Source organism: Eubalaena glacialis, chromosome 1 (assembly GCF_028564815.1).
Source record: "Eubalaena glacialis isolate mEubGla1 chromosome 1, mEubGla1.1.hap2.+ XY, whole genome shotgun sequence".
Taxonomy (NCBI): domain Eukaryota; kingdom Metazoa; phylum Chordata; class Mammalia; order Artiodactyla; family Balaenidae; genus Eubalaena; species Eubalaena glacialis.
In genome coordinates, this window is record NC_083716.1 from 91,014,229 (window position 1) to 91,038,919 (window position 24,691).

General features: G+C 49.7%; 1 protein-coding gene across 1 annotated transcript; it reads right to left on the reverse strand.

Moving 5' to 3' along the window:
* Positions 1-432: 432 nt before the first annotated feature.
* On the reverse strand, positions 433-24,563 carry URB2 (URB2 ribosome biogenesis homolog). The gene is made up of 10 exons (XM_061182772.1): positions 24,369-24,563; positions 22,689-22,827; positions 21,114-21,290; positions 16,066-19,390; positions 13,206-13,366; positions 11,488-11,598; positions 9,696-9,938; positions 7,226-7,313; positions 5,309-5,448; positions 433-1,494 (listed from the first exon to the last, which is right to left on the reverse strand). Exons 2-10 carry the CDS (start codon positions 22,812-22,814, stop codon positions 1,297-1,299), a joined length of 4,569 nt encoding a protein of 1,522 aa, XP_061038755.1. The 5' UTR covers positions 22,815-22,827; positions 24,369-24,563; the 3' UTR covers positions 433-1,296.
* Positions 24,564-24,691: the final 128 nt, after the last annotated feature.

Below are 24,691 nucleotides of genomic sequence, written 5' to 3' on the forward strand. Positions count from 1 at the left end.
AATTTGGCAATATTTACATAAATCCTTAAAAACCGACAGGATTTTTTGACAAATAATACAACTTATGGGAATTTATCTTATAGAAATAATTATAGCAGGAAAGAGTTGGCTGCAAGCATCATCTGTAAAAGGAAATTTGTCAAGAATCTGATGTCTACCACGAGGATTTATTAAATGAAACAGCTGTGTCTACTCAGCAGGCAACTGTGCAGCCATTACAGTGTGTCCAGTATCTGTATAGTCCCCAAGATGTTATTGAAATATTACACAATTACAGTGTGTCCAGTATCTGTATAGTCCCCAAGATGTTATTGAAATATTACACAATTACAGTGTGTCCAGTATCTGTATAGTCCCCAAGATGTTACTGAAATATTACACAGGAAAAATAGTTGGCTATAAAACAAACAGAAAAATGCACTTATGATCCAATTTGGCAACTATATATACATTTATTTAAATACACATCTACATATACATATGCAAAGGCACAGAAACAAGGCCCTCCCAGATGACGGCGGCTGTCTGGACAGCTGAGACTGGGGGTAGTTTTAAATTTTTTCCCTTTTATTTTCTGAGGTTGCTACAATGAAATATATTGCTTAGGCGATACAAAAAAACAAGAGTATTTCTTAATATTAAATTAAATTTAAAAAAAGAGGAAAATAAAATTCCAAAATAAACTCCCGAGAGTGGAAGCAGGAAGGAAGAGCAGGCAGGACACGGAGCCCCAGGCCCAGCACCTTCCCGCCAAGCATCCACCCGCACAACAGGGGCCACCATCCCCGCCCGGAGCGGCCACCCAGCCGACACCGAGTCCCCATGTTCTGACTTGCCCAGCTCCATCGGAAGACGCGCTCAGAGGGAGGGCAGAAAAGCGGTGTTTCAGAATACGTCCCATGTTTCTTGAAGAACATAAAAGGCAAAGATATTTAAATTGGGCTTCATTACACACCCATGTACCTGAAGTGAAAAAGCAAGTTCTACATAGTTCCTAGTGGGGAGAGGGGACCCCAAACCACTGGACCGAGACAAGAACCACATTTGGAATGGCCACAAGGGAGATCCGGCAAATTTTATTGAATTCAGGATCTATTTTCAGGATTCTATTGCAATACTTACTGCATAAAAAAATGTTAAGAAATAGTGTGAAAAAATAACTGTAAAATGCAATACATATTATATAAACTCCAAAGGATTTTCCACGTGTTTCAATGCCGCGAATTCAAGCATCTGAAGTCCTGCGTCCTCCAGCTCTCTTGGACCCGGGGCCACGGCTGCACGTCCGTGTGCGGCTTAGACGGCGTATCTTCTCTCTCCCTCGTGCTTTGCCTTGTGGTACTTCACGTAATCACTGTGCAGCTCCTTAAAGACGTCTCGCACCCCCGGCTGCAGCGAGGCCCGCAGGAACTGGATGTCAGGCTCGATGCACAGGTCCAGGATGAGGTAGATGCCCTCCTGCAGAAGGCCTTTGACCGCAGGATACAAGGTGACCTGGGAGAGGGGGACACACTTCTCTGTGAGCGCAAACAGGCAGGTGCCAGACCCTTGAGGCTCTGACGAGGGATTCCAGCTTCTGCCACCAACTTGAGAAAAGACGTTCCTTTTAAAATGCCATTTTGCATGTAAGTTAAACAACTGACTATTCATAAACTTTTAAGTTTATATTTGGGGGAAACAGAGGCCAACTCAAGCAAACAAAAACCTGAGATGGAGTAAAACATCACGAAATCACAGGGGTAGCTTTGCTATTCAGTGAATGATGCCTCCGCACTTACCAGGGGCATTTAAAAACTTGAATCTTTAGATTTAAAAAATCTTATGGTAGGACTTCCCTGGTGGCACAGTGGTTTAGAACCCGCCTGCCAATGCAGGGGACACAAGTTCAAGCCCTGGTCCAGGAAGATTCCACATGCTGTGGAGCAACTAAGCCCATGCACCACAACTACTGAGCCTGTACTCTAGAGCCCGTGAGCCACAACTACTGAGCCCACGAGCCACAACTACTGAGCCCATGTGCCACAACTACTGAGCCCACATGCCACAACTACTGAAGCCCGCATGCCTAGAGCCTGTGCTCCGCAACAAGAGAAGCTACCACAATGAGAAGCCCGCACACCGCATCGAAGAGTAGCCCCCGCTCGCCGCAACTAGAGAAAGCCTGTGCACAGCAACGAAGACCCAACACAGCCTAAATAAATAAATAAATAAATTTATGGGGGAAAAAAAAATCTTATGGTAAGAGCCATCTGAACACTGTGTCATATTCTTCCTCATGGCCAATCACGTTGGAAGCTCTACTAACTGTGGGATGAGGGCGGCAATGTTGCCACCTCCCCCCAGAGCAGGGCAGGTAGGCAGTGGCTCTGACGCTCTCCAGTCGGATCCCTGATAGATCCCGTCACGTGGCTCAGTGTCAGACGTGACTTGTAATTACCACTGCATAGATATTTTTACTTCTTTCAACAATAACACAATGGGCCCTAAATCCCTAACTGCCCCATAATGGTTTAATCGGTCCCTGTGTCCAAAGATGCAAGCCTTCCTAAAAATCTGGGTTAACCCAAATCTGGGCCACAGCAGGAGGAGCGGCAGCCCAGCTCTGGCGTGGCTACGTCGGCTACTGGCACAAACTTTGCAGATCAGAGATTCAGGCTGGTGTGTGGACAAAGAGGCCAGGACAGCAGGCACTTCTCACCCTGCCAGAGCCGCCCAGGCTTCAGCCGGACCTGGGCAGGGCAGCGTCTGCCCACTGCAGCAGCTGCAGCCAGAAAGCAGCAGCAAGGTTCCGGCTGACAGGCCTGGGGTGTGGCCAGTTCTTCACTAGCGTCCTGATGACCTAGGAGTTCATGCCTCTCTGCAGACATGCAGCTTCTAGAGAGGATACATTTTATGAACGAGAAGAAGCATGATTCACCAAGGCAACCTCCAGGAGACAGAGTCCTAAAGAGGCGATTTGTTTCTGCCCCTAAGAGGATGCTGTTCTTCACAGATACGGTTATTTTCACACAATAGCTCAAAAAACATTTGACAGGTGATCACCTTAATTAAATTCTGTTTTATAGATGATAAGAACATTCAAGGACCACAGGAGGAATGGCTTGTCTGTGATTCCATACTAAGGTATTAGGGAGGGAAAGAAAAAATAAAACAGACAAACTGAAAACAGAAGAAGTCCTTAACCTCACTAGCTGGGTGAGGGCTTGCTCATTCTTTCACTGAATCACCACTCACTAAACAAATAATTCCGCTTCTAAAGTCAAAAAGAGGCGCAGTAATTTCCCCAGTGGCAGCACTGAGATCTGAACTGGGCATCTGAGTCCAGATGTCACAGCCCTTCAGCTGGTGTGTCTCCTTGTGAAGTACAGCCCGGAGCACGGGGAGGGGGCAATGGGACAGCAAGGCCGGTAGTATCAGGACAACGCAACCCCTTCGCATCTTTACGTTAGACAGCTTATTTGGAAAACAGGGGAAAAAAGTCAATCTCTACAACGTTACGGTCACTGGCCAACGAATGGAAACATCTCTAAGTTAACCTAAAAGGACCTTAGGCCAGGGGAGTAGTGCAAACTATTTACTCTAAGCTATTGATATAGAGGGACAGTTGTAAATCTGATCTACGGGTAAAAGAGAAGATAAAAGTGACCGTAACTTCCGGGACACGTCTCCAGGGTGACACAACTCTGCGTGGAAGGAACAAGGTCTGTAGGAGCGGCTGCCCCTCCTGCCCGAGGCCGTCTCACCGTCATCGGCCCCAACCACCGAAAGACCTTTACCTACGCTGCCCGCTGCTGAAACACTTGCCATCTAGCCTGTGATTAAACTTCAACACGTCTTCCTGGTCTAGAAAGATTTATGGCTCTCTCAGTAGAAGCCTCTAATACATATGGAATACTTTCTTCATTCCCGATTTTAAAAACAAATAAGAGTTAAAATGTAGACTGTCCTGCCAGTGGATTCTGGGACGCAACAGCCTCAGATAATTCCCAATGCCTTTGGCCTTCAAGATTAAAATTAAAGAATAGCAGATAAGCGTAAATTAGACACGAATAATGAGGCTGGCAAACCAGAGACTCTTCATAAAGTAAATCTCAGAATAATAATCAGTGACTTCAGGGTTCAAATCACAGCCTCCGCTCTTGGCCCTTGGGTAAGTGATATTGCTGTGTCTCATTTTGTTCTTCAGTGAAACAAAAAAATCATGCCAGCTCATGTTCCAGCAAAAGCTCACACAATAATGACTTGACTGCTTGGGAAACAACAAGATTCTATAAAAATGTTAAATAATTGCAAGGAAACCAAACCCCAAGCCCGTATCTCATTCAAAGGATGACCTGCAGGGGCCCTTGTATGCAGTCCCAGCTCCCACACACCCGCCCCCCGACCCGGCCAACCGTCCGCCCACGTGACAGGCATCTCCACTGGCTGAGGGATTGGGGCCGGGGCTGTGGAAACACCCTGACGCGGGGCCAGGATGGAAGCTGAGGCCACACCAGGCTTTCTAAGGAAGCCCATTCAGACGACCCTCCCTTGAGAAACGCCGGCACCTCTAATGGAACATATTTAACCAGTGGCTCACCACCATTCTTACGAGATTTACAAAGGGGGGTATTCTACTGAGAGCAAGATAAACGATGTAACTGTATATCTATACCTGCACAAGGAGACAGATAATACACCTGAACACACTACTTTAAGCCTCTGACATTCCATTTAAACAAGTAAGACATGAAGTCTTGTAACGAACGTACTACACAGGTCATGCGGGGTCTTGTGGAATTGTGAAAATAGCACACTGACACTCCAAAGTGAGATCACTGTTGAAGAATGAATGAATTATCCAGACTACTAAGGCCAAAAGTCAGATTAATTGGGACCAGAACGCTTAATCCAGTTGAACAAGTCTACCGGGATCTCCCCCAGGCCATCTACCTGAGTGTCGGAGAGCGGCCCCATGAGCCCCTGTTGCTGAGGGACCCCAGGACCCCTCTTTCTGCCTCTTGCTCTTGGACCTGGGTTACATTTCACTTCCCTCATGACCCCAGAGACTGAGCAAAACAGGCCCAGGGTTTGTGCCAGAGCAAGAAGAGACCTACCGGTGGCTGAGAGCCCCTGTGACCCAGGCACCGCCAGCGCCCTGCGTCTTCGTGCAGCCCGCACGGGGACCCTGCAGTGGCTGCCGTACACGCGGGACAGCCGCCACCACACAGGACCGCCAGGCCCCACGGGTCGCTGGCCGCACAGCTGGGGGACCCTGCGACCGAGGACCGAGGCGGAAGCGCCTGGGGAGGCTGGCGGCTTGGCTTACCTTCTGCACCTCCATCACATACTGGGCCACCATAAAGGGGGAAAACACCCTGAACTCCTCGGCCCGCAGTGCCACGTGGCTGTACATCCTTTCCACGAGGCGGGCGCACTCCAGCACCACTGGCAGGTCCTCTGCGCCTCCTACAGAAGCAAAGAGTTTCCAAACCGATTAGCTCAGAAGCCGTGCGTTTTAACTCTTCCAATTTTACACTTTCAACATAGCCCCAATTATTCAAACCTTCAGTTTTTTTTTTTTTCCAGACTCTTTCATTGGCTCAATTTGAAGACAGAATTAGGGAGACAGGATGTGTCCAAATATTGATCTATATTACAAAAGGAAGGGCACTTACAATCCTCAACAGTCCACGGGTTTTTTAAGGGTCGGACTAGAATAACTAAGATTTTAGGGTGAAATCTACGATTGCTGTTGTATTTAGAAAGGAAAATATGATTCTAAAGATAAGATGGCCTAATTATGTCTTTGCCTCGTTAAGTTTCAGAAATCATCTAGGATTTCTCCTTTATAGACAGATGTGAGACTCAACTATCATTACTAGATCTCTTGCTGGCTTCCCAGGTTTATTTCTGACCCCTAGTTCTTCCCACCCTAAAGTGCCAGGATCACACACTCCTCCCGGGGGTTCTAACAGCCTGAAATGTCCCCGCGACCCAGGTTACATGCGCCCCGGCCCCCGCCAGCCAGGCCATCACAGCAGCAGGGGGGGACCCCAACTCAGCAGAGCAACCTCCCCGGTTTTCACTCAGCACAGTAATACACCGTTTTTATAAAATTCTAGAAAATGCAAACAAGCCTACGGTGACAAAACACACATCAGTGGCTCCCTGGGGCTGGGGCTGGACTCCAAGAGGGCTCTTTCGCGGATGATGCAAATGCTCTGTGTTTTTTTTCCCTTTTTTTAAAAAATTTTTTATTTATTTATTTATGGCTGTGCTGGGTCTTCGTTTCTGTGCGAGGGCTTTCTCCAGTTGTGGCAAGTGGGGGCCACTCTTCATCGCGGTGCGCGGGCCTCTCACTATCACGGCCTCTCTTGTTGCGGAGCACAGGCTCCAGACGCGCAGGCTCAGTAATTGTGGCTCACGGGCCCAGTTGCTCCGCGTCATGTGGGATCTTCCCAGACCAGGGCTCGAACCCGTGTCCCCTGCATTGGCAGGCAGATTCTCAACCACTGCGCCACCAGGGAAGCCCTGCTCTGTGTTTTGACTGTTGGTGGTGCTTCCCCGCGCGAATTTACCCATCAAAACTCATTAAAGTATATACTTTAAACAGATGCAGTTTGTTACACATATGTTAGGCGTCAATGAACTTGACTTTTGGAATGCACAGTATAATATGCAAATTTCTAAATAATGAGACTCTCCCCCGAATTAGAAATTTAGCAAGAATCAACAAACCTCAAGGCTGGAAAACAAGCTGTACCCATAACTTATGTGATTGTCATATGGAAGCTTTGCTTCACTGGTAAACAAACACAGCCTTGCTGGGCTGCAGGCACTCCGCCCCCTTGTAAGACGAGCCGTGAGCTGGCTCTGCCACTGCCCGTTCCTCCTGAATCTCCCCATTAAACTAGGAGCTCTGTGAGGGCAAGAATGGAATTGTAGACGCTTTTATATCCCCAGTAAATGAGAGTAAATATTTCCTGAGTCTAGATACTTTTTTTCTCCAGAAAAGAACTATTTCAATTAGGGGATGTCAAATGCATTCACTGCTGTGGATATAGTTAAAAAATGTCACAGTCTGAAATTTTTTAAATTGTTTTACGGGTTCATTTGATGATCTGAATATTTCTCTTACGTAAACTCAACTGTGTGGTTTTATCTTCCGTAACATATGTCGCCAGAGACACCTGTAAAATAAACACATTTGAAATCTGTATCTGATACTGTTACTCTGAATTACCTTTGTCTTTCTGCCGCCCTTCACGTATAACTGAACACACCAATCTATGAAAACAGTTCAAGAAAGAAGGGATGGCTTTCAGCATTACCTGCAATGATAGACAAAAGAATATGAAAATATGTAGGCAACTGTTTATTTCAAGATCTACTTTAAAGGAGTTCTTATTTATTTCCTTCTTAACCTTATCTATCAGGACACTCAAAACAGTGTGGCAACTCCTTTTTGCCAGGATTTTCTAGGGAAATGCTCACCCTACTTACTTAACTCTTTTACATCCATTTTCATGGTTCGGGCTGGGGCTTCCATGCTGCATAACTTTAGGAATCTAATGAAGCAATCCTAGTTTAGAATTTGCTGAATCTGTCTTTTACTCTGTTAGTGGTGCATTCTGGAAATGGGTAGAAATAAATAACAAAACGTACAGTAGCCAGTGTATTCAAGTATAACTGCCACTAGAGAAAAAGATTACATAAAGCAAATCGATTTAAAATGAGAAACAAAACTTCTCATTTTTCAGCCATGAAAAGGTCTGGCTGGGACTTGATCTTGAAAAATGATATGAAAGTTATAAAACAGGCTTCTTTTATACTGAACCGTCCTGAGATCATGATCAAAGCAATGCACTGTCCAATAAGGCAGCCACGAGCCACATGTGGCCACTGAAATGTTAATTAATTAAAGTTAAAATTCAGTTCCTAGTCATACAATTCCACATTTTACGTAGTCAAGACACGTGTGGCCAACGGTTCCTGTGCTGGGTGGTGCAGATACGGAACACGCCCGGCCTGGGAGAACACGCTCTACTGGGCGGCACTGCTCTAAGGCTCAGGGTGAACAAGGAGTGAATCAAGTGTTGGGACTCTTTTCTTTGGTACAGTTTATCCAAGCAAAGTCTGGAGAGCACAACACCACATTCTTTATGTCAAGTTATCAGCTCCAGCAACGTGCTCAGAAAGAGGTCATCTTTGCCGAAGTATTCCAGGGCGCCGTCACATTTCCAGAGGCCCCGTCTTCCTCCTCTGCTATCACAGTGACTAAATGCACACAAATCCAGGGCCAGACCATCTGAGTTCATACCCTGGCTTAATATGCAATCCCGGACAGAACACTGAACCTTTCTGTGCCTGTTTCCTCATCTGCAAAGTGAGGATAATAACAGGTTGTCGTGAGGGTTAAATAAGTTAAGACATGTCAAGAGCTCAGAATGGCACCAGCTGCGGATCGCCCTGCCGGGGACCCTGGCTGGCCTCACTCTGTGCCGCTCCCTTCACGTTTACCCAAGCCGATTCCAGCCGGGGGCCCGTATCAACCCCCATCCACCGCCCACACGGCCCAACGCGTGGGCCCCCCTCCCCCCAGTCTGCCCCGCGGGCAATGAGCGTGAGCTGCCGTCGTAAGTCACATCCTTCTTTACTGCAATACCATGTCATTATCCTTGTCAATTCTCTCCTTTCATTAAATGGTCTCATTCTGCTCAACGGTCATTCCTCACTGGTTTTGCAGGAGATGCATACAGTCTTCCAACGTCACTTTCATCAACTGCATGAAATCCTGAATCTTTTGCAAGATCTGCGGTGTCAGTTTATAATTGATTGGTATTGCATTTACATTCTACGGTCGCACAAAAATCTAAGAATCAACAGAGACCTAACAACAAAGAGCCTCACAAGAGAGGCAGGGCCGAAGGCGATTCCTAAGTGGGGAGGACGTTGGATGGAATGCTTAGTTTACCAGAGAATAAATTTTTTAAAAACTGCACTGCTGGCAGGTCTCCAACCTTAGAACATTAAAACACTTAAAAGTATTTGAACGTGCCTATGTATATGTGTATCTGTCCTATTTATATAAGTTCCCACACTTCACACATATAGCAGAGGCACAAATGAACACCCGCCAAGGAAATCCAGTCTTGTAGCTAAAATTCAGACTCAGCTGGGTGACATTGGTCAAATCATTCAGCAGCTCTGAGCATCAGTTTCTCTACCAATGAAATGGGATTGCCACCGACTACACAGACTTGCTGTAGGGGTAAAAGGAGACACACAGCAAACGTTCAATAAATGGTGGCTAAACTGGAATCTTTTCTACGGGGCATTTGCTCCTAGTCTTATTGTATTTAAAAAGCAGCACACTGTAAAACCGGAACTCAGGATGGCTCACTCCCTATATCCAACTGAATTATAAACCCGAGAAGAGATCTAAGCCAGTGAGTGACATTTAAATATATGATCTGCAAAAACAGAATAATTTCTAATGGGCTTCCAGAAACACCTAGTACACAGGTATGTTCAAAGTGTCAGATCCAACACAGCCTGATGTGAAGGTCACACACTTCTGTGCTTGAGAAACCACCTGGGCCCTAGAAATTACTCGAAGCCAAAAGTTTGTTTCGCAAATCATTGTTTTTCCCACACCGCTGCTCTTCTGAAGGATGCGTTTCCCTGCCCAGCGGGTGCCCTGCCCTCCTCACCTTCGGGTGACACTGCAGGATTGAGAAGAGCACGTTGTGGACCCGCGGGAAGATGCGCCCATACTCGGGGGGCCTCAGGGCGTCCAAGGGCACAGCCAGCAGGACGCCGAAGGCCAGGCCAACGTGGTGCGGGTTGCTGATGGTCCCCTCCCCCTGCCTCAGCAGCGCAGCCAGGACATCCAAGACGGGCCCGACCAGTGCCAGCGCCACGGGCTGTTCCCGACAAGCCTCTCGGGTCTGCAGCTACAGGGCGAGAAACAAGGGACAGAAGATGAAGGCGATTCTCCGGAGAAACAGCTCCAAACCCAAAATGACAGAGGGAAGAATGTCCAGACTCCAAAATGACCTGAGTGGTCACTGGGCAGTTCAAAGAGACAAGGAGACCAGCGTTCAACCCCCTGGGGGGGCACCTACTAGGGACCTGGCCGTCTCGGTCCACACCCTCTGACGGATGTGCCTACCATGAAGAGAAGTAATTTCTCATAAAAGAGTTGATTCTTCTACTTTCTCAGAATAAAAAAACTTCACATCACACACATAACAATATTCTCCCAAAAAGATCCTTAGTTCTAAAATGTCTATAATTAAACTCTATTTGTCACATTTCATAAAGAACAGCTCTAGTTCAAGACATTCAATTATTGTTCTAAAGAATAAAAAGATTGAAGCTGAGGGGTGGCCCGAAATCTTACCTGGGTACCCTGGGCGAGCCCACCTGTGACAGCCCTCCTCACATGGCCAGCTGTAAACAGCACCCCAGCTGAGGCCGCCTGGGGCCTCTCACAGTGATCACCTTTTCTGGGTACCCTGGCTGTGCTGACGCTGTGCTATCCCCTTTAGAGTGACCTAAACGCCCAGCCTGGTGTTTATATCCACGTGGCCCTACTATGCGCTCGGCCAACACTGACCAGGCACTGCCCTGGGCCCTATTCCCCCCTCCCCCCGCCCTCTTCCTCCTGATGTTCCCCCTACACACACCTAAGTACAAATGGGCTTCGTCCACTAATGCAGATTACCAGGGAAACAACAAAGCAACAAAACAAAAGATCAGAGAAGAAAGCAATGTCTATTCTCTAGACCCTTTTGCCCTGAGAATATGCTAACCCAGGGCAATGCTCTCACGTAGCACAAGCTATAATCAGGGTTGATAATGATGGTCAAATAGGCACTGCTCTTCCGAACCCAAGTCTGGGAATACTGACCCCAGACTCTTTTGAGGGCAGGAACACAGACAGCCCCAATCGGAACCAGGCTTTTGTTCTAATGAAACAAAAAGTCATGTGACTACTGTGTATGTTCACACGTGCCAAAATTTAACGTCTGCATGGGATTAACAATCGTCTATCTGCAACGTTACTATCCTAGTCTAGAGCCATTTTTTTTCTCACTGAATCGTCACTTAAACACACATATCCCCACACATGAATGAATGCACTAAACTGACCACAGAATTCTGTGTGGACACAGAGAGGCCCAGGACTCCTTCTCCTGTCACCTAATTTAAATGGAAGCCTCCTGTGGGCACCATGTTCCTTCCATTACGGACCACGAATGCTTCCTGACGCCCAAGGGCCTTCACATCACATCTACTGATGACACTACGTGTGCAGCCAGACAGAGGTGCTGCCTGGACACCCAGACAGAAAAGCAGTGTGCTTACAGCCGTCTTCAGGACACGGCCCCCGGAAACACACTCTGCATAATAAAACCAGAGCGTGACCGAAGCAGAAGCGCCGCCCCGTCTGCACGTGAAAGGCAGGGGCAGGGGGACGCACAACCCAGAGGTACTCACCATTAGAGCCATGACCACCTGTGGGCACGCACGCCAGAACAAACTGGCCTTCTCGCCACCAAACGGGCAGTTCAAGAGCAACTTGACCAACGTCACAGCTGACAAAACAGCCTAGGGGAAAAGGGAAAACACTCAAAGGCGGGGGGAGCCGGCTCTCTTGGAATGCCCATCTCGGGAAGCAGGCCGGTCACCGGTGCTGCGACAAAGCAGAGCCCGTTAGAACCCCGCGCTGGGGCAGGGACGAGACCCAGCTTGGGTCAAGTCCTGAGGGTGGTGCCCTGCACGTCACCTGCGGGAAGAAATGAACAAGGCGAGCAGACTGCGGCGAAGGAAGGGCCTTCTCTGCAGCATCTCACTAAACCGAACGCGTAAATGTGCCAGGACCGTGAAACACAAGAGGCCACGGCGATCTAATCAGAGGCCCGTCTCGTCGAGGTGGCGTCGGAAGAGGAGGCTGCTGTAACTCACCCGCGAGAACCGCACGTGCGTAGGGGTGAAAGGAGACACGGATAACGTGCGACAATTAAACCAGGTGCCGGATGACAGGTGACGGTTTTCGACCATGGGAAGGGAGGGGAAGGGACTCAGTGACCCGTGCTGGGCATCTCTCACCATCCACTTCATCCACCGGCCCCTTCCTCCTGCCCCTAACGCTGCAGAGCCCACACCACGAAATCCTGGCTTCTGCCCTTTGCTCCCTGACCACAACCCCTCCAGCCCGAGCTCCGCTCCCCTCTCCCGCCCCGCTGCAGGGTGCGTCTCCCCACCGAGCGTCTGCTGGCTGGCGCCCCCAGCCCCCCATCTCCTCGCACTCACCCGCGCTCACTGCGCTGTACACGCACTACCCCCTCCCTGTCTCCATAGCAACGCCCCCAGCCCCCCCCAAAGTCTCTCCACCTCTGACCTCAGCTCAGCCTCACCTCCTCCACGACTCTCCTCTGACCATCTGACGGGCTTACGTAGAAGTTTATGGTTTGTCTCCCCTGGCTTGCTGAAGGGAAGCCCAGAGGCCTTCTCAAAGCTGAGCCCATCGGGCTGCGCACGCACAGTGAAAACTTCCAGAGGGAGGAGGGCGGCAGCCGAGATGGGCTTCGTGCTCACACAGAGGAGATGTGAGTCCTCCCTGCTGCCCCCAATCTGCCCTCTCCAGCTCTCCTCCCACCCAAAGCAAAACCCAGCCCCTGGGTGCCGATTATAACCAGCAATCAAGAAGCCACTCATACGGCAGAGAAAGCTTAGAACCAAGAGGCCTGGGCTGCCACCCTGGGCCCAGACAGTGAGCTCCCAGCCTTCCTCCGCCTGTGCGAGCAGGGACAGCCGCCGGCCGCTCCGGCGCTCAGGGCCGTTCAGGGAACCAAACTCGAGCACATCAGCTCCGCGCAGAGGCTCCCAGACACACAGGCCGAGTGGGAGTGAGGGGCTTCGTTAGCAACTACCAAACAGACTGGGGGGCTAAGGACCAAAGGGCAGCTCGTCACCCTGAAAGAGCCTCAAATGGGACCCAGGCTGCGTGACCAAACCAAGTAAAATCAGAAGCACGATGTGAGAGGTCTCACACAATGGATATGAATGTAACTTTTTACGTGTCAGTATACGAGTACGGATTGATTTTGCACGTTTGTTTAGTTTCAGCGCTGACACCGCATTGCAAGTCACTTTTCCCATTGAAGCCCATGTCACTTACGTGCTGCCGCGCAAGAGAGAAAGGAGCAACCCACCTGCAGATCTGCTCTCCACATGTTACTGACGTCCAGTCCCTGGAGGATACACTGCAGCACCATCCGAAAGTCCTCTGTCGTCCCAACCTCTAACATTTGGGTGAACAAGGCTCCCAAATGAGGCTCTATCTCCTCAACTACCTGAACCGGAATCGCAGGATCTGTGAGGAAAACAAAACTGCTGTGATAGACAAGGGGCAGGTGAAATGGGGTACAGCTGCTAAAGGTCAGCATCTCAGGGACGCAGAAACAGTCATGGTGCAGGTCAAAACTGCAGGGCACATTCACAGCGTGACACCACCCTCTCACACCCAGCACCTGTGCCCTGCCCGCGGCACCTGTGCCCTGCCCGCGGCACCTGTGCCCTGCACCCGGCCCAGAGAAAAGCCCGAGAGAATAAGCAGGGGGACGGCGACGTTGAGCAGGGCTTACCTCTGGACCACGGAAGAAGGTGACTGGCACTTTCTTTATACTTTTTCTACTTTGCGTATATTCTTTTATAAAATCAATAGGGGCACAGGGCTGGGGTGGTGCTTTTACACAGACGGGGACGTTGAAGAGACGGAAAGAACCCCAAGCTTGTGGGGACTGCCCGCTGCAGTCACCCAGTTGTTCCCACTTAATGCAGGACAGCCTTCTGAAGTACACCCGGTGTCCCTGGGTTTCATCAGAGAGCCCACGGTTAGGGAGTTCAAGGCCCTTTACAATCTGACTCCAGAGTAACTTTCCAGCCCCGTTCCAGCCAGCAGACTATCCCACACTGCAGAAGACCCTCCTACGCCCCAGTCTTTGCTTACGGGGGGCGGGCGGGACCAAGGCTTCGAGAGAGAACATCTAGGTCCAAGTGTTCCACAAACTGTAAGATCCTGGATGCAGGACCTCTCTGGGCCTCAATTCCCTCATCCGTGAAATGGGTAGAACTGCACCAACTCCTGCGGTTGGCAAATCAAAGAAAGGGCACCGCAGACTCCCATCCCTGGAAAGCTGAGCGTCAGCACTGCCGCCTCACCCGCCCTCCCTTCACCCACCTCCCATGGCGGAGGCCTCGCCTGCCTGCACAATCCACCGTTCTAGTCATTTCAGAGCCTTTCCTCACCCTGTGACTCAGGTAACTTGTGTGAATGTCTGTTTACTAAATTAGACAAGTCAAAATCAACAGCTCATGCATCTCCAGAGGAGGACACAGTTCCACATATATATGAAGCGTTTTTAAACTGATGGGTTCTTATAATTGAACTGAGGCAGCTGATTCTCCTGTCAGAGAGCATTTCTTACAAATGCTCATTTTTCTGAGCTGAAACCTACCTGAATCACCACCGAGGACCCAGGTGGCCACCTTAACCCTCCCTCTCCCAGCCCGAAGCCTTGGGCCACTCCCCCCTTGGCCTTTGCTCCAGACCTCCCACCACCCTGGTTCCTTCTCTAGGCCCAGTCTAGCAGCTCAGGTGCCTGAGGCCTGGGCCCTGGGGCAGTACTCAGGCCTGCAGTCTGGGGGAGCAGTGGGGTGGCTGGCCTCACCCCCGACCGCGGCTCTGCCCCCAAAGTCAAAGGTACCACCAGTCCAAGGACACACAGTTAGGACTTAGGGGCCACCTCCACTGCAGGGATAAAGGCGGACACTGCGTTCTGCAGGGGGTTGCAGGGATAAAGGGGGACACTGCATTCTGTCTAACGAAGGGGCAGGGGGGTCAGAGCTTCGGACCACCGGGGGCCATATCTTAGGACGTTCGTTTAGAATGCTCTAACCAGTGTTAACAGAAGACTGAATTTCAGCCCCCATTAAGAAGGTGACACCATTCCCTAAGACAGTAGCTGACAGGGTGAGACAGAACACGTGAGACTGAAGCCTTTCAGTCAATCCACAACCAGGGCAGATAAGAAAGGGGGGCAGCAGAGTGTCCTTCAGGCTACAGCACCCCAGCCCTGGCCTTGGCCCAGGCGGCCTTGCTTCCTACAGGGGCCCAGTGAACACCTGTGTGTGCTGTGATGGCTGGGCTAGGCTGGCCGACTCCCCAGCCCCACCTCAGACGACTGCCCTAACTAGCCTCCACCTCAGTAACAACCACACAAGAAGAAAATGGACCCGCGCCCACAGGGAACAGTGCCACCTTGATGAGCTCAAGTTAGGGACGGACCCTAGCCTGCTAACCTCTGACCTCGGGGACAGCAGGTAGTGACTGTCCTGCTGGAGAGAATGAAGACACCGGCTGGGTTTCCAGTCCTGATTAGCTGGCCGGCAAGGGTGACATCGGACTACAGCACTGCGATGACATCACAGGCTGGGCCTCTGTCCAATCAGCACCCACAGCCCCACGACGCCCGGTACCACTCTGAGACCTGCGGGACGATGTCCTGCCCTCAAGGAATTTTATGCGGTTCCCTATAAATTAAGTCACTTGGAGTTTTGAAAAGTTGGCAGATTTTATCTTTCTGAAGTCCACTGATGGCGCTGAAGATCTGATACTGAAGGGCCTACGCATAAAGATGAAACTATCTATGTGGACCTCTGGGGCCAGGACAGAAAAAGGCTATAACAGAGAAGAGTGGCTCAAAACTATAAACTAGAACAATCTGCAAAATAAGTGAAAAACTAAAGTGCAAAACAATATACCTAGAAGGCTGCTGTTTGTCTAAAAAGCAGGAAAACAACTGTGAAGGTAACTGCTTACAGGTGCAGAGAAGGCAGACGCCGGAAACGAACTCCGGGGAGGGAGAGTTTCTCCCAGCTCCTCGTGTGGTACCTTCGGAAATGCAGACCTGCTGCAAAAGGGAGAGGGGCAGCAACTCACCTGGCTGCCGCTTAGCGACCTCCCACCAAAAGCTCTACAGTACAGAACTAGCTCAAGAGAAGACATCTCACCTGCAAGGACTTTTCTCACAGACTGAAACACGGAGGTAAACACAGACTCCTGCTGGGGGTGCAGTTCTGGGGCTAAAAAGAACAGAGTCAAAAACTGCACGGCTGCCTGGAGAGACGGGGTGTCTCCTGCTAGAGCCGGCAACTCCGACAGGATCTGAGAGTAGACAGCCTGGTAGAGGGCGGCATGGGGCAGCAGCACGTGGTCCGTCCCTCCGGGAACCTCCGTCCCGCTGTGCCCGGAGCACAGGGCCACATCGGCCTCCAAGAGCGAGGCGACCGACGAGAGGACGGGGGGCAGGAGGCGGCGGTCCCGGGCCGCGCGGGCGGCGCAGAGCTGGAGCACGGCCCCCGCCTGCAGCACGGCCGCCTGCAACAGCTCGCGCGGCGCTTCCAGGGCCTCGCGCTGCTTCTGCGCCTTGACTAGAGGCCCCAGCACTTGGCACAGCTTGGTTAAAGACACCAGAAGGAGCTGCTGGCCCAGAGGTGTCTGATCTTCCGACCGTCTGCCTGGAGTTGCTTCAGGGCGCAGGTGGGACCTCGAGAGGAATGCGAGGATTTTCCCGAAATTGAGCCCCGGGCTGAGCTTCCTCTGGAGCAGCATTTGCAGCGGCTGTTCTAAGAAGGTCCCCACCACCTGGAGAAATTCCAGCCAAGAGGGGTCATCCACGTCCACAAGAAACCTCCTACTGGCTCGGAACAAGGAGGTCAGCGTGATCTCAAAGATGTCGCTAACGTACATGACCCTGAGCACCGACTGGGCGCTCTTCCCTCTCTGCAGGTGACCAAGGAGCCGGTAGCACGTCATCAAAAACCTGAGGGTCAGCGAGGAGGGGCAAGAGCTGCCCAGCGTGGCGACGGCCACGGTCAGCAACAGGAGAAAACAATGCATGTGACAGGGGGGCAGGAGGCTGTCCAGCTGCAGGGCAGAAAGAACCTCCAAAAGCCGAAGAACGCCCTCCAGCTGCTCCCCCTCCAGCTCAACGGGGGAGTCACCCCTGGCCAAGGAGAGTAAGCTTCGGGCGATTTCTCCTCTTGGCTCTACACCTTCAGATCCGACCTTTGGAAATCTGCTTTCCCAGTGAGCCACGGCCACATAATCCCCTTCAAAAAGCCAGGGCAGCTGCTGGCGGAGAAGAGCAGGGCCCCTCCGGGCGCTGGCACACAGGATGCCGGCGCAGCTCGCGGCCACGCACAGTAAGAACGCAGAGTGGAGGGACTGCATTTCGGGGAAGAGAGGGCTGTGAAGGACGGCCTTCGATATGTTTTCAAGTGTGATGCCTGGCTCCTCCTCCGCGGAGCCCTCCTGGGCTTTGCTCGTTGGCAAAGTTCTCAGCAGGACACCGGCCAGGTACTGCAGGTCGTCCGGACAAAGATAGGGTGTTAAAATCGTGAGATGGGACACGACCGAGTGCCAGTGGGCGACGGGGTAGGTGAGTGCACTCACTGTCCCCACCTGGCCGTCCCAGGAGGCCGTCGTCCCCCGGGTCAGGCTCGCTCTCCCGGAGCCCAGGATGTAGGCGGCGTCGCGCCTCAGAGCGAGGAGGGCTTCTTCCGACTGGACGCCGGTGTGCAGCAGGGTGCTCTTCATTCTCTGCAGGTGGAGCTGCTCCAGGCAGTACCTGCCGAGGGAGTCGGACTGAGCCGTAAGCGCCTCCATCTCCTTCCAGTGCTTGGCCTCCAGGCCCGGGAGCAGCGGGGGGAGGCCCGAGGGCTCCGGGGCGGTGCCTGCGAGGGCCCCGGGCTCAGAGCGGTACGGGCCGCAGCTCAAGCCCAGCACAGTGTCCACCTGGGCCCAGGTGTGGGCGAGCAGGAGCGCAGAGTCACCGACCCTCTGTCGCCAGGGCTCGGGCACCAAGGGCCGGGGCTGGCGGAGGAGGTCCAGCAGGGGCCGCACGAGGCCCCGCAGCATCTCGTCCATGGTGCGCCGCGTGCGCCTGACCACGGGCAGGGGCGAGTCGCCATCCAGGCTCCGCGCGTGGACCATGACGCAGTGCAGCAGCGAGCTCAGGGACACGGACTTCAGGGCCATGTCCATGTCACCCCGCAAATCAGGCAGGACCAGGGACTGGAACCTCTCCAGCATGAGGGCCCAGGCGTCCAGGACCTGGCTCGGGGGCAGATCCGGGAGGCACTCGCGGAGCACAGCAGCGGGGCCTGCGGACAGCACGGGCAGCCTGAGCGCCTCGGCCGCGGGGCGACAGATCACCCCCAGCACCTCCCTGAACAGCTGGGGCACCTGCCGGAGCTTGGCGAACGTCTGGAAGAGCGTGTGGATCAGCGCCTCCTGGGCTTTCTGGGTCCGCGACTCTGTGACTTCTGCATCGATCCAAGCTGAAGCCAACAGGTCATCCAGGTCTGGCTCCAGAATCAAATGATTCAGAGACAGCAAAACCTTGAGGCAGCGGAACCAGGCTGGCACGGCAGCCTGCGGATGGTTTAGCAGCATCTCGGCCAGACGGCGGTAGAAGTGGAACTGAGTCTCCCCGTGCCGAATCCGGTCAGTGGCAATGTTGTAGATAGTACTACTGGCCACTGAATTTAGCAGCTGTTCCAAGGCCAGGAGTTCCGTGGTCCAATCAGACGCAGGCAGGGCTTGCAACTGCTCCTCCTGCAGGTGGGAAATCCTTAAGCAACCAAACAGCCGAGGGAGCACCTTGAAGCAGAGCAGCCGGTTTCCCTCCGTGAGGTAAGAATCTACAAAGAGCTTGTACAGCAAGGCCACGGAGTTGGCCACCACAGCAGCCTGAAGGGACGGTTCACAGTAGCCAGCATCCACCAGCCTGGCCATCACGGTGCCCAGGGGCGCTAGGAGATGCTTCATGGCCCCCATCTTCGTGTCACCTTGCTGCTGGTCCAAGAGCTCCTCTTTGTAGGAAGGGAGCAGCTCGGCCTGAAAAGCTCCGCCTCGAAGCACGGCTTCAATCTGACTCCTAATGTCCCGGCCTAGCGCCGGCCGCAGCTGGCCCTGGCCAGCCTGGGTCCACGTGCCTGCCGAGAGTAAGTGTCTTAGGACCAGGCAGGGCTGGAGCAAGTGTGTGGTCACCTCCCCAAAGGTGCGTCTCGGGTTGACCTGCTGCCGCTGAATCGAGAGGTAAAGGCCGAGGGTCAGGTGAAGAACCTCGAACAACTGGGGCATCACGGCTCCTGGCTGCCTACAGGCCAACCAGCACAGCTGGCTCAGCAGGTCGACCGTCAGCTCCTGCCTGGCCGTGTAGATGACAGCAAGGGAGGGCGTCGAGAGGATACCCTGGCAGCAGCTCAGCACAACACAGATGCTCCTCTGAGATCCCAAGAGAGCGAACTCGGCCATTCTCTCATTGATGATCTGAGCATTAAGAAAGAAAACTCATCACTGACCCTAAACCCACACGTACACACAAAAAATACAACACAATCAGTGAACTCACTCCTTGCCCTCATCTGAATGAGAAAGAAATGCCCAGATTCGCACATCTAAATGAACTTGGCATTTCCTTAGTGCACCAAAGGAAGGCAGAGGACCTTTCTTAACTCCTACACACATCCATCTCCTACCAGTATAAACTTGGGAAGGGGCTCAGTGCCTTTGTAAATTTGCTGTCCCTTTTTAAAGAGCAGAGTTTTCTAAGGCTTAAACTCCAAAGATTTCACTTTTTCTTAGATCCTAAACCTATAATTCAACTTAGATGCTACAGGTAGATGGACAGTGGCCTTGGGTTATGATCCTGTGGTCCAAAACACATTTTTATAATCAGTCATACTGTTTGTATTTAAAAAGCCAAAGCAAAAGGCATTCTTAAAAGAGGAAAGCAAACGCTGCCAGCTACTACTTAATATACAGCAAACCCACAGTCTATTGCTTCCAAAATTCTGAAATTCACAAACACCAGAAATTATGAGGGCCAGGCAGGTTCCAAAGTTCACTTATAGGCTAAGTGACTTGCTCCCAGCCTTACGGCATCTGATAATCAAATTTATCCTAGGTGTTAAGTTAGCAGTAGCCCAAGGACACAGGTGTGTTTATCTCCATCCGAGTAACTGCTGGCTCTGGAAAAGCCGAAACAAAGATATCACATACTTAAATGCCAGCACACTTACTACAGTGATCTCCAAATTTTTCTGATTATACAACTTTTTCCACACTTACACCTGATAAGATTATAAATTACATGTATGCACTACAGTACTAGTATCTTATATAATTATAAAACATACATAGAAATTCAAGTGACTTTTTAAAAAACATATAGAGATGTAAGATTTTCTTCCCACATCCCCAAAGAACCATTCAGAATAACCCACTTTGGTGACCACTGGTCTATCATTTTAAAAAGTGACACAATTTAGAGCATAATTTCAAGAACCACTAAAGCCTATGAACCATCAGGCATCAACCATTTAATTCTTCTGTTCCCAGCCTCTACTGCTTTTCTCCTCCTGCCTGCACGCTCGTGTGGGTGAGGCTGCAGGGTACAGCGCAGGCTTTGCCGTCAGACAGATGGAGGTTCAAATCCCAGCTCTGCCACTTACCTGCTGTGTGACTTTCGGCAGGTTACCTGGCCCACGCTCAGTGCTCATTATTCGTGCTTTTTATTGTCACCAGCTAGCCTCACAGTATTTCAAAATACTCAGTATTGACAGTGAAGTTCATAATCCCGACCTGAGACTTCAAAATCACTGAGTCAAAAACCTTTGAGGAAATTCTCATGCAGATTTTGGCCTTTGATCTCCCTCCAGTCCAGCAGAAAGGTGAAAAAACAAAAGTCATAAAGTAGCATCATTTGCTGGCTACCTTTTCCAACTAAAAAGGTAATTAACCACTTCACGAAAAAGTTCTAAGCTTTTCATAATATAAAGTGCTTAGCATGGTGTAGAGCATACGATGTGCATTCAATAAATATCAGTCATTATTATAACTCTAAAAATATTATTTCTTTCTCCTCCCCTACCTTGATATTTTCTGTATCTTCATATAATTAACCATAAGACAAATAAGCCTCCAGCATTAACAGGAAATCAATAGAGATACATGTAACACTTACAGGATAACACAGGAAACTGTTAATTACCTTGATGAGGGAAATCTGAAGGTTAATTGTCTTTCCATTCTTGAGGAGATTCTGCAATTTTCTGCTATGTAGAATGTTATCCATATAGATCCAAAGCCTTTCAACAATGTCTTCCTTCAGTTCAAGTTTTTTCTTATAAAACGCAACCAATGACTGTCGTGCCCAATCAAGTAATACCTGAATTTGGAATATACTTTAAAAATAAATGAATTTCTTTACCAAGAAAGAAAGACACTGGACATTTATAGGGACATCACATGCATAACCAAATACAATTGCCAGGGGGGAAAAACTCTCCTTTAAAACTTATCTTTGGTAACAGTATGTTATGTTTTGGTGTCTTAAAATATTTATTATTAAAGAATCAATCAAAAAAACTGTGTCTTCATATGGGGCCAATAAAAAGTTTCAAGAGAAACGGTTTCTTCTAACTAATCGCTTCTAAGTTTTAAAAGTTAAAAGCACAACAACAATTGCTCAGAATGGCCACAAAAGGAATGACACACAAAAGCAAAAATGCAGAGTCAGAAGACCAGGGTTTGTGTCCTGGCTTCCCGAGTTACCTGCAGCTTCATCCCTAAACCTATTTACCCTGTTCAGAAGACAGAGAGTCTTCTATGAAATGATTCACAAGTGCTGTATTAAAAGGAGGGCTGGACATAAACAGTTTCCATTATTGTGACATGTTTCCTTATTCATAAACACAAGGAAAGGTGGTGAGGCTTCAGCTCAGGACACCAGAACTGTCAATAACAGCACGAATAGTGACAAATGCTAAAAGGAAAAAACTCTCTGGAGAAGGGTAGTGGAAACCTTGATGAAATTGCCTGCCACGGCTGCCTGGTCAAGCAGCCAAAATGATTCTCAGGTGCAGCCAGATTTAGAAACTACTAGCTCTGCTAGTGCTCTACATACTGGACCTCATCATTTCAATGGCTGTAATCCACCTGACACATTTTGCGCTGCTTAATACTAGCAAATGAGTATCTAACTGCATGAGGTCATCATCCTGGTGTCTCCATTGTATTAACTGTTTTTCTTAGTCAGATAAGCTTGAGAAATGTTAACAAAGAGCTATGTCTTTCTTGGTTCCTAATCTGTTTCTAATCTATCGGTTTCTAATCTATTTCCTCTCAGTTTATTACAAATGCTAAAGCTTCTCTACTTCCCAGCCTTGATTCATCAAGTTCCAAAGATGTTTAACAAAGCACCAACAAGAACTGCTTATGGAGCATCACTTAGGATTTACAAACAAATGAAGCTGCCAACAGACTCAGAATTTAACTTCTGTAACCTAAATCCTAATTTGCTCACTGATGCACATACTTAATTCGGAATATAAGGGATGTTTCCAAACATAAACGAAATGCTGAGGTTTTGTAACACAAAAACTTTGTTAATGTAATACCTAACTACTTACTTTTTCTCACTGATAGGACTTTTAACTTTCTAACCATGTTTCCTTCCCCGACCTTTCCTCTAATCTTTTTAAATTTTAACTAAATGTCAATATGCAATTTACATAAGTGATCATTAGTTTAGGTTGTAAAAATGTAACTTTCACATTAAACTTACTTGTTCTTTATTTGGAAGAACACACTGATGGGAAATCCAAGCAAAGTGAGCTAGTTTTAGTTTATCTTCCCAGGAAGTTGTCTTGCTTTTAAGTTTTAGAGAAATGCCAGAATAAACAGCAGCCATTGCTGCGCTTTACCTACAATTTAAAGCAATGGAAAAAATTTATATTTTTTTAATATAAAGGACCAGAATATTAAGGTCAAACTTAATAGGCATCAGAAAATGAACACTATGTACCTTATTGTCTACATAACTTATACTCTTTTAAAAATATTTTTCTAATGAATTAAAACACTGTTGGGCAGAAGTTTATACATAAGATGCTTGAGTCCATGAGTTTTTTGGAGGAAATTCAAACAGAAGATGGATTACACACACACGTACAAGTATTCCTGCTGTGATCAAACATCACATCCTCAGAGGTCAGTGCGCAGGAATTCAATGGAACAAAACCCAGTGTTCAAATTATTCGTGAAAAGATTTGTTCACACATGGTTTTAGATTGAAAGAGTTGTTTCTGCAAAAATATTCTAATACATACTATAGAGTATATACTAGGACCCACCCCACTGAACAGTTTAAAAAGATAAATAAGCAGTATTTGGAAATAGTAATATTTCTCCAAGTACAAAAGAAATATAGTATAAACCCAGTCCCAACAGAAAGAATGTTTTCTCAGCTGCAACAGGAACTTCATAAACTTACCAACACACACTGCTTCTAAGACTGTACAGAATATAGTTACACGATTAACACTGGAAAAATACAATACAATTATGAATAAAGAAGAAACACAAACATACCAACCACCTATAATCCTATAAAACTGAGATAAATGTAGCTTTGAGTTTCCTAAAAGCCATAGTAAAAAGGAGAAAACATATCAGGTTAAGTCATTTTCATTACATAAAAGTAAACAAGTCAGTTCCTCAAGGGATAAAGTTTTTCATGATACTTAATACTGAAATAAAATTATCGTAAATAACAACAAAATAGGACCAATGAAATACCGAGAAAAGATCGCGGCCCCGTGATTCCAATTTAAATACTGTCAAACCAAAACAATTTGCTATCCTGAGAACCGGATCGCTGGATTTTTTAAATCTAAGGGGTCTGAAATCCTACAGACCTACCTTCAGAGCTAATTCTCAATAGGGATCTTTACAGGGAATGAGCGAACATCGGATGAAAGACAGGTTCAGCACGGTATACCCTTCACTCTATTACAAAGGCCAGAACAGTCAAAGGCTGTCAGTCTTCCTCTTTGTCAAAACGTCCAATATCCATTCAACAGCTACTAATTTAACTTCTAAATTCAATGTTATACAGCCATCGCGACAGCTACAAAGCACTTTAAAAGTATCTGCAGAACTGGCTACAAAGACGCCCCATACACCCTCCCGGATCTGTCAACCTTGGGCCTTCGGTGCCCGCAGCGATCCCTGCGAGCGGGCGTGGAAAGCCCGGTGCGGACCGCAAAGCCGCGTCCGTCCTCGCGCAGCCACGCTAAACCCTGCGGAACAGAAGGAAGCGAGCAGCCAGGAGCGAGGCGAGAGGCCGCCGGAGGAGCAAGCTAGCGGCGGATGGCCGTGCCCAGGTAGGGAGCTCACCTGGAGGCACCTGGTCACCTGGGAGGGACCGCGGGCGGGGCGGAGGGCCGGCTGGGAGGGGGCTCACCTGCAGGCCGCCCCCAGGTGAGGAACTCACGCAGACCCCGCCGTGAGGGGCGGCGGGCGGGGCGGAGGGCAGTCACCGGGTGGGGAGCTCTCCCGGCGGCCAGCCCCGGATGGGGACCGCGCGGGGACGAACGGCCGCAGCGGCGGCGGGACCGACTCCGGGGCCACCACGTGGGAGTTCGCGCTCCTTCCTCCGGACTCCGGCTGCGCGGGGAGCGGCGGGGCGGTGCTGGACGGGGCGGAAGGAACGTGGGGCGGGGCGGCTCGCACGCCAGGCATCGCCAGCCGAGCGCCGAGGCGCCGCGCCCATTGGCGGAGACGGTC

Excerpts from the sequence above, each read along its gene's own strand:
- URB2 (XM_061182772.1), bottom strand. The coding sequence starts at position 22,814 with ATGGCTGCTGTTTATTCTGGCATTTCTCTAAAACTTAAAAGCAAGACA. Across the intron at positions 21,291-22,688 it reads TTCTTCCAAATAAAGAACAA|GTATTACTTGATTGGGCACG; the intron begins GTAAGTTTAATG and ends TTCCAAATTCAG. Across the intron at positions 13,367-16,065 it reads TGTGAGAAAAGTCCTTGCAG|ATCCTGCGATTCCGGTTCAG; the intron begins GTGAGATGTCTT and ends TTTTCCTCACAG.